This window comes from Seriola lalandi, unplaced genomic scaffold (genome assembly GCF_002814215.2).
Source record: "Seriola lalandi dorsalis isolate HSWRI2012SDOR001 ecotype SW California unplaced genomic scaffold, Sedor1 jcf7180002052121, whole genome shotgun sequence".
In the NCBI taxonomy this organism is placed as follows: domain Eukaryota; kingdom Metazoa; phylum Chordata; class Actinopteri; order Carangiformes; family Carangidae; genus Seriola; species Seriola lalandi.
In genome coordinates this window covers 35,685-53,501 of record NW_019522674.1, presented here as the reverse complement: position 1 = coordinate 53,501, position 17,817 = coordinate 35,685, and the positions used below count along the sequence as shown (strand labels likewise).

The window sequence follows — 17,817 nt, the reverse complement described above, 5'->3', positions numbered from 1 at the left end:
AATAAATTCAGAATGTGCTTTCATCAGATCAGATCCAGTATCATCATGTTGTCTACAAACCGGAAGCAGGAAGGCCTGGGGGGGGGGGGGGGGGGGGGGGGCTTATCCTCTGATCCTCTCCTGTCAGCTGTGTGGACGTTGCGCCCCCTGCTGGCTCATTTTCACACCAGCTCTCCTCTTGTTTCTTCTGAGCGCGAAGATCCTGACACGTGACTCTCTCCATGTTTCTCTGCAGGTGAAGACAAACCGGCCGCTGAAGCCTGATGCCTCTAAAAACTTTATTGTTCATCGCCGTGGACAGAACAGTCTGATGACACGTCACCTCCACGTCAGTGCTGACGATGATATTTAAAAATGAAATATTGATAATGTGTTAATGACATCATGACGGCAGATGTTTGGCCTCGTGGTTCTGTTGTTTATCACGTCATCTTGTCACCTTTTCACGAGCCACTCGGTGTAACTGTTGTCATGGTTACAGACTCTCTCTCCACCTCCGACACTCGGATCTGAGTCTGATTCACCTGACGAGAAAGAGACAAAACACAAAGTTAAAGATGAATTCTTTCTCCATAGATATTGTGATTATGTCGTCAGTTAAAATCTGATATTGTGAGATCTTAAATAATCTGCTGATGTTTTATAATGTCTCTATGTCTCTATAAAACTTATCTCATTTAAAGTCAATAAAATAAATACTCAGTGAAACAGATCGTGTTTTCTTCTCTTTCTTACTACTGTAGAAAGCAGTTGCCATTTCTATCACATCACATGGTCTTAATTAATCCATGTTTACATTCTTATAAATCATATATGTATGAATTATTATTATTGTTTTTAAACTCGGCAGGTGGAGCTGAATCAGTTGATTAATCCATTAGTTTATTGACAGGAAATGAATCAAATCATTGTTGATTGGTGTTTAGAGGCAGTTTCAGAAAAGTGCTTTAAAAAAGACTAAATGTTTTTCCACTTTTATAAAATCATCATTTTGAGAGAAACAGCTCATGTAGTATTGACATATATAGTATTGACGCTGGGTGGCGCTGTCGCTCTGTCCAACAGGGTTTATTGATATTGTTTATGTCACATTAGATAGAATAAAGTAAAGTACATTTTGAGTCTAAGTATTTTATCCTTGTAAGTTGTAATAATGAAATAAAAGCTTTGAACTGACACTTTTAATGATCATTTATCATTTTAGTTTTTATATCAATTACCTGTAAATGTGATTATTTGTTTAGTTTGTTGAAATTTCATGTTCATTCTTTGACTGAAGCTGTTACTGCTCAAACTGTCCTGATGGTCCGGATCAATCAAAACGTCCAGAGTTTGAATCCTTGTTGTGTTGACTTCTGAGTGACATGGTTAACATGTGTCAAGGTGTGTTTAGCTAATATATGTTGTTTTTAGTTCAAAATAGGTAAAACATGCAGCTAATTTTGTCTCATAGCAACAACAGATGCAACAATAATTGCTCAGTGACACAGAAAATACAAACTAGTTATTTTGTGAATTATTTTGTCAGTCTCTCATTGTCTTATAATATATTTGCCTATTCTTTTTTATTATAAGCAATAAAATAAACAATTGTGTGTATTTTAACTCAAGGTGAAGACCTATGTTCTGTGCCATACGAAACTCAATAACTGTTGTTTGATAAATATGATCACATAAATCAATACTATTATAATCATATTGTAAAGCAGCAGTGCATCTTTCAGAACACTGGGCTTAATGAGGCAGAAAGGAAAAGTTCATCAGAGAAATTTTATATATTTTTAATGTTGCAACATCTGAATTCCTCCATTCACTTAAATGAATAGTTCGTTCTGACCAAGCGATCTGATTGGACGAGAGTCACTCCACACTGGGACTTTTAACTACATGTATCACTCCGCTTCACAGGTGTTTTATTAACCGTTAACTGGCGTCACATTAACGGTCGTTATCGATCTGAGATTGTAACAAACAAAGATGAAAATATTTCCAGAAATAACATTTGAATCAAATGATGTCTGGTCGTCAGAGGACACCTCCAGGTGCGCTCATATGACGCCATCAGGTCAGGAAAATGTTTATGTGTTGCTAAGCAACAGTCCAGCATACTCAAGTGGCGGAACTATTTGTGTTGGTGTAGACCAACAAATGATAAAATAAATAAAATTCATAATCTGTTGTTGTTTATTACTGTTGACTAAAATGGCGCCGGTTGAACTGCGCGTGACGTTGTTTTAATAGAGAATGATCCCTCATGTGTAATCATCTGTTAATGCTAAAGCTAATTAGCAGACAGATCTCAGTTTAATATATAAAAGTTTGGATGGTCTCTGAGTAACAGAGAAACACAAGGAGCGTCTCTTCACTAAACTCAGTATCTACATTGTTCTATTTTTCACTTGACATGATAATAAACCGGTTATTATTACTATAAAGAATCATTATATAAATAAAGTTGCCCAGATAAAGAGATGATTGGGTCTGTATGTCAGTATCCTCCTCCCTCGGTGACTCAGCTCCTGAACTTGCTTCTATTTTTCCCTCGTTTGGTGAAGAAACGAAAGTGAAAGCACGAAGTGAATCCGGAGCCTCCGTCCTCGTCCTCAGTCCGTCTTCGTGTTGGTACCTGACGGCGGGATGGACGGGTCCGACAGTCCGGGGCCGGTGACCGTGGAGGGGGACTGGAGTCCGGTTCAGCCCAAAACCCTGAAGAACAAGCTGCAGCTTTACTTCCAGAGCAAGAAGAAGTCGAGCGGAGGAGACTGCCGGGTGGAGGTGGAGGACGGAGCCGCGAGAGCCGCCGTGTTCTTCCGATCAGAGGAAGGTGAGTCTCCGGCACGTTTCACCGCAGAGCACCTGGACCTGGACCTGGACCGGGTCTCTGTCGGACCGGGTTCAAGGGTCCAGACAGTCCGACAGAAGAGTCTAAACACTTTCCTGCAGAAACAACAGACAGGCCCGAGTCTCACTGCGACACAGTCTGAAAATCTACACTGTAAAAAAATATCAGAAAACAACATTTAACCACCGAACAAAGACGCAAAGATTCATATTTGTATCCAGTTAAACTCATTAAATTAATCTTTAATCTTCACTTTGAACTTTCCAGCTCTGATTAATGTAGAAACTGACTTTAAACCGTCATCGGACAGGTAAGACGTCACGTGTCAGCTCGTGAAACACATTGAGGCTATTGATCTGTTGAATTATCAGCTATTAGCCACAAGTTTTTAAATCTTACACATCCGCATCAAACAGATCTATCAGGCAATTAGAGTTAATAAACACTGAGACATGTCATCTGACTTCCCAGCATGCACTGCGCCTCTCCAGCCACCACTCACCCCCCTCTTCCTGCTTGGTGATGTCACAGCAGGTCAATCAGGTGTATTGACAGATAATTGATCTCTTTACTTTGAGTCTCTCAGACTGTTGACAAACAAGAAGCGCAGGTCACCTAAATTATATATTTGTCCCTTTTTTAATTTATGTATTTGTTTTTGTTTTGTTTTTTTTAAATTAATTTTTATAATAATAATCATAATTAATAAAAAGATTTTGTTGAAATTTTATGCGTTTCTTTTATTTAAGAACTGAAGTAAGAAAAAACACATGTAATATAATAATGAGCGTTAAACCAGATGCTGCTTTTACACATTTCAATTTAAATGAGTCTGAAATCACAGGTGGAAAATAACTAAGTACATTTACTTAAATACTTTACCCAGGTATAATTTTAACTACTTTTATTATACTGTAATATATTAATTTTATTCTACTTTACAGACAGCTGTAGTTGCTGAGTTTAAAAACTTTATATTTTAAATCACCCAACACGTATTTAAAATGAGTAAAGTTATCTCCACTGCAGCCAACAGTAATATTAATACGCTGCTTAAATGTTAACGTATCAATAATAATAATTCAGTAACGTAAACTGACGAGGGCCCAGGTTGCTGCACAGTGAGGACTTTTATTTGTAAGGGAATATTTGTTTTTATTTAAATTGTGAAACTATTACTTTTACTTCATTAAATATCTGAATTCTTGGACTTGATTTAAACGTAAAAAAAAAAAAGATGTGTTTCCATGGTAACAGCCAACAACACCTGCCGGCCAGTGTTTCCATTAAAAAAGTGGATTAATGTCTGAAGTGAGCAGAGTGGTCGGCAGTGTGCCGGGTGTTTCCTGTTCTTTCAGGGTTTGACTCAGATTCTCTGAGGTGTCACATGTTGGTAGCTGCTGGGAAATGAAGCAGGACTCTGTTGTTGGCTCTGGTTGCAGTGAGACAGCGAGTCCTCGCCAGGGAGAACCATGAAATCAACGTGGAGAATCAAACCATCAGGTTACGGCTGCTTTCTGCTACAGTAAGTCGAGTTTTCATTTAAACCATCAACATGTTGTTTGTTCAGATTAACACTGATACCTCTGATTCCACCGCTGTTTTCATTTAGTGTTTATTCCACTTTAACACAGTGAACCTCACTGATCCGTTTCCTTTAAAGCTCCTCCAGTGTAAAGGTCTGTGTCCATGTGTAGTGTGATTATAGATTATAGATCAGCTCTAGCTTCTATATTAATACTGTGAAAGTATCAAAGCCTCAGTCCACAGAGAAATGCACACAGCCTGTATTCAGAAACTGAGCCTTAAAACCAGCCGTCAGGACTTCTGGAACTTTGTGATGTCACAACAAAGCAGTCACCAAGCCCCGCCCACTCTACTTTTTTTGATCCCATATTTGTTTTATTAATTAATTCATTTAATGCGGTAAAACTCACTTGTGGCTGTAGTTTCTCTGTGTTGTAATGTTTACTGTAAACATGTTGAGATGTAGTTTCCTTCGTTTGGAGGTTCTTGTTCTTCACTTGAGTATCGCTGGTTTCTGTTAGTGATACTTAAAGTTACTGATGATTTTTACGTATAAAACAAAAACAGGTATAAATGCTGATAAAATACAATGTTCTGGTTGTGACTTTATACAAATCAGGATCTAGTTGTGTCACATTTCAGATGTCTGAGATCTGAGGTGACGACTTTTATACAGGACTTTTATACTGAAATAACATTTTGAATTCAGGACTGGTTATTTGTTACAGAATATTTTTTTATTTAAATTGTGATAATGATACTTTACTTCAGTAAAATATCTTAACACTTGAACTTATTTTAAACCTAAAAAGTTGTGTTTGAAAAAATTTCAAAATTTGAGTGGTTAAAGCTCAGAAACTGAATCCAGATCAGTGAATCAGAACTTTGATTTCTCTCTCTTTCTTTATCTGGTGGCCCTGTGGAGGGGCCCGACCCTTAGGTTGGGTACCAGTGCACTAAATAAAGTGTATATGACTTAGTTGAAGCAGCTACAACAGTAAAATGACTGAGGATCAATGATCCGATCAGAGAATCAGGTCGGTGTTTTTACAGTGTTCACTGGTCTGAATGCTTCCTCCACCACTGGGCGGGAGGGGGTGGAGCCTCCTGCTCCTGTTATGACATCACAAGTTTCCACTTCTGTGATCAACATGTTATAAATTCCTGAACGTGTGACGGCAGCAGGAGGTTTGGCCTGGAGTCCGTGTTCTTCTTCTGTGGTTTCAGGGCGTGGATCCACATGAGGTTCATAAGACAATAAAAGCAACATGGAGGTCACATGTTGAGGCAGCAGCTCTTCCTACTGATCTTATTGTCAACATCTGTCAAACCAAAGTCTCTCATATTGTCTGATCCTGTTTTATGTCCTAATTTAAGTGAAATGATGTTTAAACCGAGTCTCTTATTATTATTAGCTTTTTATGGATGAAACATTCAGTCAAATGAAAATATTTCAAACATCTTCGGACACATTTTGAAGTTGTAAAATAAAGCTGAGTTTAAATCAACTCCAGTTTATAAAGGTCAGATCATGAACATCAGCTGATTTGTTAAAACGGAGCTAAAATTCACTGAACTGCACTGAGGTCAGTTTTATGGAGAGCTGTGAAACATTTACTGACTGAGCAGCAGTAAAAATATCCTTTATGTATTTTATAAGTCATCACATACCAGACAGTCATTCTTGTTTTCACAGAACCTGGAAAACCTGATACTGACTTTGTTTATTAACACATTTTATTGTATTTTGTTATTCGTACAAATGTGGTTGTTGTGAGTTTGTTCTCGATGGTGTCAAAGCTTTTATCCACCAGCTGCACACGATAAAATAGCTGCATTTAAAGGGCCATACCTGTGTTTTTGGTTTATTTTAGTTCATTAAAGGAGTTAAAGTTTCAAGCTTGTTTTGATTTATTTTAAAGACTGCATGTTAAACAGATGTTTATTCCTCTTCATGTTTTCATTCTGTGTGACTGAATCATTACTGTTCTTGTCTCCTTAGAGCGCGACGAACAGCGACGACGTCTCAGGTAAAACTCACCTCTGAACTTTTTCTTCTTCTTCCATGTTCAGGGTTTTATGGCCGCTGTCTTTTTAACGTCATACTGATGTAAATGATCAGTCAGGTGTTATCCTGTATTTTTCTTATTGTCAAGACTGTCAACCAACAGGAAGTTAGTCTGACTCTCAACACTTCCTGGTTTCCTGTCTGTGGCTCTGAGCTCATCGGTTTCGTCTGAAAACATTAATCTTTGAAAACACCTCACAAATATATTGTTTCATTTCTGTAGTTTTTGTCAAGGAAATAAGCGTTTGTTGGGGCGTGTTCAGTATCACCAGGGTTCATGTGCGTCCTGTCAGGAGCTGATGCAGTCGAGGTTTTACCGAACAAACTCATCAAAAGCAACTTGTCCTTACATTATTTTACAAAATAGAAATATTTATTTAAAAACAATGTAGATTCTACAAAATTAAATTTAATGTTTGGCTCTTTTTTGGTTTGAATGACACGTGTTATCGTCATGGTGATAGTTTATTTCTCCTCAGATGATCACGTCTTGTTTAGTTGTGTTCATGTTGCAGATAAATAATTTGAACTGGACAAACCTGATTCTCTTGTTCTTCAGATACAACCACGGACTCAAAGACTCAGAGGTCGGAGGTCGAACATGGAGCTGGAGCTGCTGCAGCGAACACACAGGGTAAAAACACACTGTGTTTGAAAATAAAGAATACACAGTAATAATAATAATAATAATAATAAAAAACTTATTTTGTATAGCACCTTTCATACATAGTTGCAGCTCAAAGTGCTTTACAGAAGAAAATAAAATCAAAAACAAGTAACAGCAACAGACATAAGGGACAATATAATAAATAAAAGGGCAATAAAATAATATAAAAAACTTAAAAAATATATATAAAAAGGTATAAAAGAAATAAAAAATGTATCAAGTAAAAGCAAAGTAAGTAGTTAATTAAAATCATAAAAATAGTTTTTCACTTGTTTCTTAAAACTAGTAAGTAAGTTATAACTAAGTAGTTATAACTGCATTTTTTTTCAACAATTTCTCCAGGAATTTAAAAAAAAAAAAGATTAATAATAATAAAAATAATAACAAGTTCCACTTACTCGTTTTTTCCAGAGTTTTCAGCCACATTGCTTGTCCTTCATCAGAGGATAGAGTTTTCTGGAAAGAAGAATATTATTTAATTTTATATTTTATTGCATTTTTATCAGAGCTGTGTTTATGCTGCATCTTTGCATGAATATATATAATATATAAAAAATTTAGTTATTATTATTTTTGTGTCTAATTTGACACAGTTATACAATGCAATGAGAAGTTTTTCAATTACAAATGAATAATTAATGCAAATTAACTTGGGTTTAAAAAGAACAATTTTTTTCTTAGGAAATCAACAACAGCTTTTAAATCTCTGCACAACAAAATAAACTTTCCTCATAATTAATATTAAGTTTTATGGCTTTTTCCAGGAATCTTTCAAGAAAATATTTGGGCATTAACAGGAAGTAACAGACCTGTGAAATACATAATTACACAACTTTTTTTGTTGTTAATCTTTGCATTATATACGTGATAAATATAGTTTTTGTAAAATTTTCAACTTTCAATTTCAAAGTCAAAAATCCAAAACAAATACACATAACTAAATGAATGATGCAGAGAAGATAAAACAGGTTTTTGTACTTGTCTCGTCTCAGACTCGGAGTCGGTCCAGAGTTCTGCGGTGGTGCTGGAGAACGTGTCGGACAACATGTGCAGGGATCTGCTGATGATGCTGGTGGAGAACGTCTCAGGGTCGGACGAGAGCGGCTTCAGTCTGGAGATCATCTGGGAATCCAACAGAGCCGTGGTCGCCTTCACCAAGCCTGAAGGTAACGGATGACACACTGTGTTACTGTCACCAGGACAGATTCTTTTACATAGAGTCTGAGACTAAATCAGTCACGTTTAAAGTGAAAGACTCCAAACTGAAAAACATCATGAGCTGACCTTTTTATTTTTATTGTGGACAAATTTGGAAAAACTTGACCTGAAGTAATAAGGAAGGCAACACCAAGAAAGTACTGACTAATATCAAAGAAATGAGAGACTAATTTAATAACATTGTTCACTAATAATAAGCCGATATATAGATTTATTCATCCCCCAGGGGCAATTCAAGTGTCCAGCAGCTCAATATTATTAAGAATAATAGTTAATAATACTTAATAATAGACAATAATAGTTCAATACTCTAGGTCATGAGCCACTGCCTTTGGCTGAGGTGTTATACGGCCTAAATATATGTAAATAAAGTATGTGGTATATTTGATAAACCAACCACTGTTACAACAAAATGGGAACTGTACCAGAGCTCGACTGATGCAGGTTTGATGATGTTTGGGGTAGAAAATTCCAATATGAAAATATTGAGCAATAATCTTATTCTATATACAACGGGTTGTTATAGGTTGTTGGTCTATTTGTTGGGGTCGTTGTTTAGTAACTTTCCAGCAGCGTTTTTCACAAATGCGACTGTCACAGATACCGCTGATACTACTGTATATACTGTAACTACGGTAAAGAGTGGAGTGGGAGCGCGCTCTGCTGGACAAACTGTGTAATGACACAGTTTCTAAATGATGCCAAGCATGTATTTCTTCATATGTTCTTTTAAAACTGCGAAATATCAGACAACATTCACTCCGATACCGATAAATATCTGTGATTGTCTCTGAACTATACATGAACGTGCAGACGGCAATGTGCACGTGGACGTCGTGCAAACAGACGTGAACAGATGTTTCAAAACACAGAAGAAGAGGAGCTGGGTCGTGAAGTTTCATACTAAAATTATTCTTCGATTACAGATTGATTGCATGTGTCGTCCTTCAGTCTGGATACTGTTTCTCCCTCTTAACGGTGGATCTGTTTCTGAGGCATGTAACAGCCTGGTTTCATCCTGACGAGCCTGTTCCAGGCTGAAAGGAGTAATGTGGAGTGTTTTGCAGATGCAGAGAAGTTCCTCACTGTGAGTCAGACCAGCAGCAAGATGCAGAAACAGGGACTGACTGCTCGACCGCTGGAGGCAGCAAAGAGCGTCCGAGTGGAGAGACTTCAACCGACTGTGGTCAAAGGTACGAAAACTGTTCACACACTGTTTGACCTCGAGTGTCTGGGTGTAGAGGGTGTAGGTGTATTACTAGTTTATTAAATACATGTTGTCGTCACACAATCCTCAAAGCAGCCTGCAAGAGGAGGAACTGCTGTTTTACTATCACATGAACTAATGATTATGTAAGTAAAAATTTGATTATACAATTAATTTTTCTGCAGTTCTGTGGTTGAAAATTAACTTATGGCAAGAAATCACAGGAATCATGACAAAGTAATAATGATATCACAAAATAGTGATTTTAAAATCTCAAGAAATCCTTCAACAGCATTGAAAATTTACTGCAACAACAAAATCTCTCTAGGATCAAAGTGTCGATTAGTCTTTATTAGGTCTCCTACTACACTGAAGTCTTAGTTTTGTCCCTCATTTGTAAGTGACTTTAAATAAAAGCTGGATAGTGGTTTGGAAAATCACCAAACTCATTGTTACTAGTTTTCTTTAGAACGACTTTCATCCACAGAGACCAGAAGAAAATGTAGATATGTTCATGCGACATTTTAAATCTGACAATGATCTCACATTCAAGTTGATGATCACATCATGTGTTGGTTTACATCACATTTGCCATATTATACAGAGCAGTTCTAGTAGCTCAGGTGTTTCTGGATAGTTGAAAGCCTTTTCATCGTTTAAGTTTTCTGTCTTTGTGATTGAAAACTCTGTTTCTGTTTTTTTAGACTTGTTGGATCTGTACTTTGAGAAGAAGTGGACTCTACCGGACAAAATCGTCATGATCCAGAATGAACAGGCTGCCATTGTCACTTTCAGTGACCCTAAAGGTTTTAAATTTAATTCTATTTGTCTTAAGTGGATTCAGTGTGTGTAGAGGTACTACAGTAAGTCTAAGGCTTGAACATGCTGGCAAGCTTTGAGAGGCCTTAAAGACCAAACTACAAGAAATACACTATTTGCCAAAGGTATTTGGACACCCTCATAATATACCCACATTATAGTTGAGTCTTCGATTGCACCACCATGGACATTGATATGTACAGCCTCCACTCTTCTGGTCTCAGTCTCTCCACCAGATGTTGAACCAGCTGCAGGGATTTGCTCCCATTCAGCCACAACAGCATCAGTGAGGTCCAACGCTGGTGTTGGTAATGAGATCTGGCTCAGTCATTGTTCCAGTTCATCCCAAAGGTGTTCCATGGGTATTGAGATCAGGGGACTGTGCAGACCAGTCAAGTACTTCTACAAATTACACAAAGTACACGCTCTAAAGTCTCAGTATGTGCTGTAGTATTAAGATTCCTCTTCACTGCAAGAGTGAAAAATCAACAGCGAAATATTGACCAAAAGTAAGACCAAAGGACAGTGAGGGTGTCCGTGTACTTTTGGACACATAGTGCATCCCATGACCTGGACAACTGAATCTTCATAGAAACTTCAAAGAAAATCATTATTATTTATTTGTAGTAGAATAACCATTTACCTGAGCATTCCTCCTTTATTCCCTGTATTGCTACAGTTGTGGAAAACATTTGCATAAAAACAGACTACATGATAGGCTCCACCCCTGTCAAGATGTATCCATACCACGAGTCCCTGGGCACCGCCTTGTACGGCAAAGAACGACCAACATGGAAGATGCCCGATCCCTTCACTGAGGGTGTTCACCATACCGTCTGGAAATTCCTCCTGATGAAGAAGCAGTTAAAAAGCATCAACGATCAGATGCGTCCGTACTTCTGCAGTGTGGATTTGGATAATCCTGAGGTGAAGCTCAGCCCTCTCCCAAACTTTTTGAGGCAGAAAGATCTGACTGCAAAACATGTAGAAAACTGGGCAGGTACCGCCCAAGAGGCCTTCCGTAAGCTGATGTCTCACTACACTGTCTTTGAATGTCCAGCGAATGCACCTGCATGGAAAGCTGCAGAGAAAGAGGTCCGTTCGGTTGTCAAGGAAGACGCTTACCTGGTGCTGGATGCACCCAAGGGGGCTTTGATGGTGGCTGGCAGCGCTGACCATATAAAACAAATCAAAGCTCCTGTGGAAAACCTTGTTCTTAAAGCCATGAGTCAGATCGAACGGCAGAGAAATGGTGTCTCTGAGGTGATGATTTTATCCCCTGCAATGTTCTACATCCTGAAGCAGGACGGGCTGCATAACGCTGCACTCAACATTTCCGCTGACATGACCCTCTCCTACGATGAAGGTGCTCAGAAGTTAACCATTTCAGGACTCCGTGCAGAGGTTTTCCAGGCTAAAGCATGGATCTTGGAGAGAAATGTGCATATGAGTAAAAAACAGCTGAATATCCCCCCAGGTCTTCTAGACTTTCTTAAGGTAGTGGATCCCATGGACATGTCACAGGACCTGTTCACATCTCAAGGGATCAGCGCCATCTACAGCATTGACAACAAAGGGGTTTTACTGTTGGGGAGTTCTGACAGCATCCTTGCTGAAGCAGAGAGTAGGATGAAGATGGTTTTGGCTGTGAACACTCTGGATGTGGAAGACCAGGAAGTCCTGAAACTTCACAACTGGGTGGACCTGAACCAACAACTTCTGGATGCCTACAACTTCTCAAAGAAGAAAACCGTGGACATACAGATCCACCCAGTGAGAAGAGACAAAATAACGGTGGCTGGCTTTAAGACTCCAGTCAAAGAGGTCAGCTCCAGCCTGAATGAATTCATTGCAAACTACTCACGTGTTAAAGAAACCGTTCGTGTTGAGTCCTGTGCTGTGGTTCAGTTCATTGAGAAGAAGAAATCACATGATTGGTTCAGTATTGCCAAAGCTAATGGCGTGACAGTCGATTTTGACCCGGAGCGACCAAGATTCATCATCGCCGGGGCTCGTCTTCACGTTCAGAAAGCCAAGTCCTGCTTTCAGGAACTGACCAGCACTCTCTTCACTGACAACTTCATTGTTGACAAGCCTGGCGCTAAGAAGTATTTCCAGTCATATGGAAGCATGTTCCTGTCGACAATAATGACAGAGTTCAGCTGTGTGGTGGTGCTTCGTCCAGAGAATCAAGAGGACGATGAGGAGGAAGAGAACTACGAGGAAGAAAGTGGCCTTTGTTACTGCAAAGTGAAGACCACCAGTGGAGTTCTGGTTTCAGTTAGCAAGGCAGATATCTGTAGCTTCAACGTTGACGCAGTGGTTAATGCAGCTAACGAGGAACTACAGCACATTGGTGGCCTGGCTTTGGCACTGCTCAAGGCTGCAGGACCACAGCTGCAGAAGATCAGCAACGACTATATTTCCAAAAATGGAAAACTACGCCCAGGTGACGCCATCGTAACAGATGCATGTAACCTCCCTTGCAAGTATGTCGTTCATGCAGTTGGTCCACGTTTCTCTGACTCTGACAAGAAGACGTCAGTGTCGCGTCTGAAGCTTGCTGTTAAAGAAAGTCTGAAACAAGCAGAGATGGTAAACTGCTCCACCATCGCCCTGCCTGCGATCAGCTCAGGTGTGTTTGGTTTTCCTGTTGACCTCTGTGCTGAGACCATAGCTCAGGCGGTGCGGGAGTACTGCGACAGTCCTCGAGGTCCGGGATCGTTGACTCAGATTCACCTGGTGGATAACAACAACAACACCGTCGGAGTCTTGGCCAAAGCTGTCAACCGAGAGTTCATTGACCTGGGACCTACCATGACAGCACCAGAGCAGGCAGGCGGGAAAGGCGCTTGGGCTTCAGGGTAATTTTTGTTTACTACACAACATTTACTGTTGATCAGAACATACTGCGAGGATTTAACTGAATAGTTAAACATTCTGTGACATACGCTTTGAGTAAGATATTCAGATTGATACCACTTGTATGGTACATATGGAGCTAGCTTAGCTTAGCATGAAAACAGGGAAAACAGCTATCCTGACTGTCCATAAGTAACAAAATCCACCTAAAAGAAGAAAAACAGAAATGTAAAAACACCAATTAGCTGTTTTACATGGGGGTCATACAACCAGCACAGACTTTAGGAAGTTGCTGCTCCCATCACCTTTAAAATTACAAATTTGTGTTTTTACACTTTTAGTTTTTTATGAATTAGAAAGACAGATATAATGCGTTGATTGTTAACTTTAGAGGTGCTGGTAAGTAAGAATGTTGTTACTTTTGGACTTTAATCATTTTTAGCATTTTCTGGGTTTAATGAACAGTAAACTAGAGACCCCATTGTCAGTTCAGGACTTCAGAGAAGCTGCGCTCAGTCACTGCTTTATGTTTCTACACCTGTTCAATAAACAAAATGTAAATCAGACAGTCTGGTTTTATTTTATTATTCTCTTCCCAGTGGACATCAGCGAGGTCGAGGTCGAGGAGACGGAAGAGGAGGTGGCGGAAGAGGAGGAGGCGGAAGAGGAGGAAGAGGAGGAGGAGGAGGAAGAGGAGAGGAAGGGGAGCTGAATTTCATGGGGGCCAGCAGGGTAACAGGGGAGGTCACAGTCCCAAGGGACACACCAGGCCTGGAGGACATGGAGGACATGGAGGACATGGAGGGTAAGGTTCTTCATCTTCTTTTCTTTAATCTATATTTTCTGGTTTCTGTTTCTTCTTCTGTATTTTTAATCTTGAATTAGCTCTTCAGTGAAGTATTTAAGACCACGTTATGAGTCTGAGATATCTCTTATTCCCAGTCCATCATAGGATCAGGAGCAAAAACACCAAAATGTAAGAATAAGGACTAGAGGGAGCAGCATTGTGAAAGAACTCACACTGATATTTTTTGCCAGATGTGGCTGGTACCACTGACCTAACATTTTACTTTCTGAGTAACAAGCTTTGGACGCAGTAATGCTGACAGTACTCACTGTGATGACATCAGTCCTGTTCTCTGATTGGCTGCAGGCCGGGCAGGATGGAGCAGACCACCGCTGAGGGTCTGAAGATTGTTCTCTGCAAAGGAAACATTCAGGACCAGACGGTGAGTACTGACCCTGCAGTCATTTGATCATTTGAATAATGTAGTTTATGATGAACTGCAGTATTGTGCAGATGTGGATACTAACAGGTGACACAAGGTGACAAACAGTGAGAACTAAAATTTTTAGGGGACTTCTTTCAGCAGGTGAAGTCATCTGACTCCCTTTTATTTCTGTTGAGCATCATATTGTTGAACAGGAGTGTTTGTCTACAACACCCTTGAATATTCGGCAATCGCAGTCTGTAAGCGGCCACGTTAAGTCTGCTTCACGTTGTTATTCGTCTAGTTTGGAGACACCACGTACTCCAGTATGTGGTGTACAGTATGTGTCACTGTAACGTCTGATTTACATGGTTTTCCATAAAAAGATGTGATTATTATTTACATACAGTGAACTGTGTTTGACTGTGTCTCAAGTACCAATTCGGCCTTATTACACACAGTCAGTGGAAAGTCCTTGTAATGTAAATATTTAGTATATTTGCAGGAGCATAAAGCCTGTTCAAGTAGATGGAGCAGACCCAGAAGTCACTCTGAAGACATCCTTAGTGACTTGTATATGATGATGCAGCCATGGGTAGCCAGTGTAGGTTGATGAGTAGCGGGGTGACATGTGACCTTTTGGGCTGATCAGAGACCAGACAGGCTGCTGCATTCGGGACCATTGTAAGGGTTTCTCTGTGCACAAAGGAAGAGCTCTGCAGTAGTCGAGGCCTTTACTGGTCGTTTCAAATTAATGTTCTGTTGATGATATAACTGATCCTGTACTGTACTATAACTGAACTGTTGTCCTGACCTTGTGTACAACGCTGTGATTCTGATCCACAGACCGATGTCATTGTCAACACCATCTCAGAGAACATGAATCTGACCCAGGGAGCTGTTTCCAATGCGATCCTGGGGGCAGCCGGGTCCGGTCTGCAGTTGGCTGTTCGGTCCGAAGCTGGGGCAGCCACGCTGCAGCAGGGCAACGTCGTCATCACCGACGGCTTCAAACTCACCTGTCAGAAAATCTTTCACACTGTTTGCCCTTACTGGGACAACGGAGGAGGGCGGGCAGAGGAGGTGAGAGGTTTCACTCAGGGGTTTAAAACACAGCACGGTGATACACCAGTACAGAGTGACTGAGAAAGATTTAAAGGATTATTACACTGAAAAATAAAAAGCTCAGCCTTGTATAGAGACAGTATGTTGGGTGGTTCACTCTGTAAGTCTCGATGGGGACAGTCTATCTAATATCTTTAAAGTTAAATCGCCCTTATTGAACACAATTTCCTACAAGCCCGAGACCATCATGGCTCAACAAGAGTGGAGTTGAGGATAGAGCATTGGGTGAATATTAGGGATATAGATGTGTCCGCTTAAAGTAATTGTTGTTCAGTTTTTATTCTATTCATTTTTATGAGGATCTTCAGTTTTCCTTCAGTTTTTATGTCCACAGGCTACTTGTACCTTCAGCTTTTTATCTAAGAATATTTTCGAACACAGTTGTTCATCTTTTTATGCATCAGTGTTTCACGTCCCTCTAACACTCGAACTGGTCTTTACTTACCCTGGAGGTCTGACATAACTCCCTCTACTTTGGTGGCGACTCTTTAGGATGACCCAGTGACAGCATTCGTAACTACAGCTACCCAATACTCCTCCACGGAGAATGAGTGGAAGAAGTAGCAGTACAGTCTTACAGTTTTACTAGCAAAACCAGTAAAAATAAATATAATTCAGAAAAATAGCTCCCATCAGTTACACTGTATATTATTGTATTATAATAACTCATACTTTACTGTGTAAGTAGCATTGTGGTGTTGCAGCATTGCAGCAGTGATGATGGAGATTTAACACAAATATACTGGTGGGTAGTTTAACCTACGACAGAACATCATGTTTTAAAAGCTCATCGTATGTTTGGTTTGTAAAATCTGTAAAATAAGTAATAACTAAAGTCGTCAGATAAATGTAGTAAAGTCAAGAAAAGTAAAATGTTTGCCTCTATAAATGGAAATGTTCCAGTAAAGTTTTCTTCAGTGAATTTGTTAATTTCCACTGCTCAAAGCAGCAGAATAGTTCAGGGGAATTTAAACCAACAAGTTTCCAATCACAGGATTATTTATCGGACCTAATTGGCATCTTTCATCTTCATATGTAAGTTCACACTCACTGAATTCATTGAGCAGCTTGTTGACCTCTCAGTCTCACTCGTTCTCTCTGTGTCCTCTTTCCGTCTCAGACGTTGATAACCATCATCAGATATTGTCTGGAGGAGGCGGAGAAACTTAAGATGGCGTCCCTGTCCTTCCCGGCCATCGGTACGGGAAACCTGAGCTTCCCCAGAGACGTGGTGTCCAGAGTCCTGCTGAGGGAGATCCACTCGTTCAGTCGCAGAAGTAGTCCGCGCCATCTGAGACAGGTGGCCATCGTCGTCCACCCTAGTGACAACCAGACTGTGGATGTAAGTGTCCGGTTCATGTTTACGTGCTCATCGTGTCCTGAGAATGAAAACTGTTCCTTTTAAAACTGAAAAGTACAAAAATCTGGAGGTGTGGAGATAGAAAGAAGTGAACTCACCTGACCTCTGTAGCCCCGCCTCCAGGCTACATTAGCTGCTACTAGCATAACACACCCCAATCTCACACCCAACTGTCTGCAGCCGAGTTGCATTGTGGGTAAAGTAGGCACAAGGAAGGAGAATGGATGGAATAAAAAGATGATTTCTCTGTCCATCATGAATGTGACAGTGTTGTAGGAGTGCAGCATCAGTGGAGCTCCAAGTCTTTGCAAAGCACATGTTTACTACTGGAAAAATCACCTGTATTAACATAAGATGTCAACATATTGTTCGTCAGTGTTTCACCAGGGAGTTCAAAGGTCAGACTGGTCAGAGAAACGTCCAACACGAAGCACAGAACTTTAACGAGTCACCGGTTCACAAATCCACCGGCCAGTCACAGCAGTCCTCAGGTAAGAAGCCTCCAACACCTGTCGTTTATAACCTTTACTCATCAGCAACAGAACTACTGAGAACAAATCAAATCAAAACAAACAGAAGAAGTCTGTAAATAGAGATTTGAGAGTGTCACGGGTCAGATTAGTGAACCCAGCTGAGACAATCTGTGTTGATCTGTTTTTCAGATGTGTTCAGAACACAAAGTAAATGTTCACCTACATCTTTCTATTGACTCAGCTACGTTCACGCTACTACGGTTTCATTTTAAAACAAAAACAATCTCCGTTTTAGCTCCGTATCAGAAGCAATCTCCTAACACACCTGAAAACACACACATACATGAGCAATCATGTACACTGAGCATGTGCGAGCCGGTAAAAACAGGAAGCAGATCGTCTAAAGTTGATTGGTTGCAAGAAATACTATGAACCAGG

The 17,817-nt window shown here is 40.0% G+C and overlaps 1 protein-coding gene across 4 annotated transcripts in view; it reads left to right on the top strand.

The window, feature by feature from the left end:
- Positions 1 to 2,583: 2,583 nt before the first annotated feature.
- The window catches only part of LOC111650042 (protein mono-ADP-ribosyltransferase PARP14-like), a 24,561-nt gene continuing 9,327 nt past the window's right edge, over positions 2,584 to 17,817 (top strand). Inside the window, exons 1-11 of one of the 4 annotated variants that reach the window (XM_087172199.1) lie at positions 2,584 to 2,824; positions 4,285 to 4,367; positions 6,372 to 6,399; positions 6,997 to 7,071; positions 8,097 to 8,270; positions 9,390 to 9,515; positions 10,234 to 10,335; positions 11,028 to 13,212; positions 13,810 to 14,006; positions 14,364 to 14,439; positions 15,268 to 15,407. In XM_087172199.1, coding sequence (XP_087028325.1) covers positions 2,638 to 2,824; positions 4,285 to 4,367; positions 6,372 to 6,399; positions 6,997 to 7,071; positions 8,097 to 8,270; positions 9,390 to 9,515; positions 10,234 to 10,335; positions 11,028 to 13,212; positions 13,810 to 14,006; positions 14,364 to 14,401 — 3,195 coding nt within the window. In that variant the 5' untranslated portion in view covers positions 2,584 to 2,637 and the 3' untranslated portion in view covers positions 14,402 to 14,439; positions 15,268 to 15,407. Of the gene's footprint in view, positions 2,825 to 4,284; positions 4,368 to 6,371; positions 6,400 to 6,996; positions 7,072 to 8,096; positions 8,271 to 9,389; positions 9,516 to 10,233; positions 10,336 to 11,027; positions 13,213 to 13,809; positions 14,016 to 14,363; positions 14,440 to 15,267; positions 15,505 to 16,666; positions 16,889 to 17,282; positions 17,398 to 17,817 lie in introns of those variants that run through there. The other 3 variants (XM_087172198.1, XM_087172197.1, XM_023399816.2) reach the window with 3 other exon arrangements.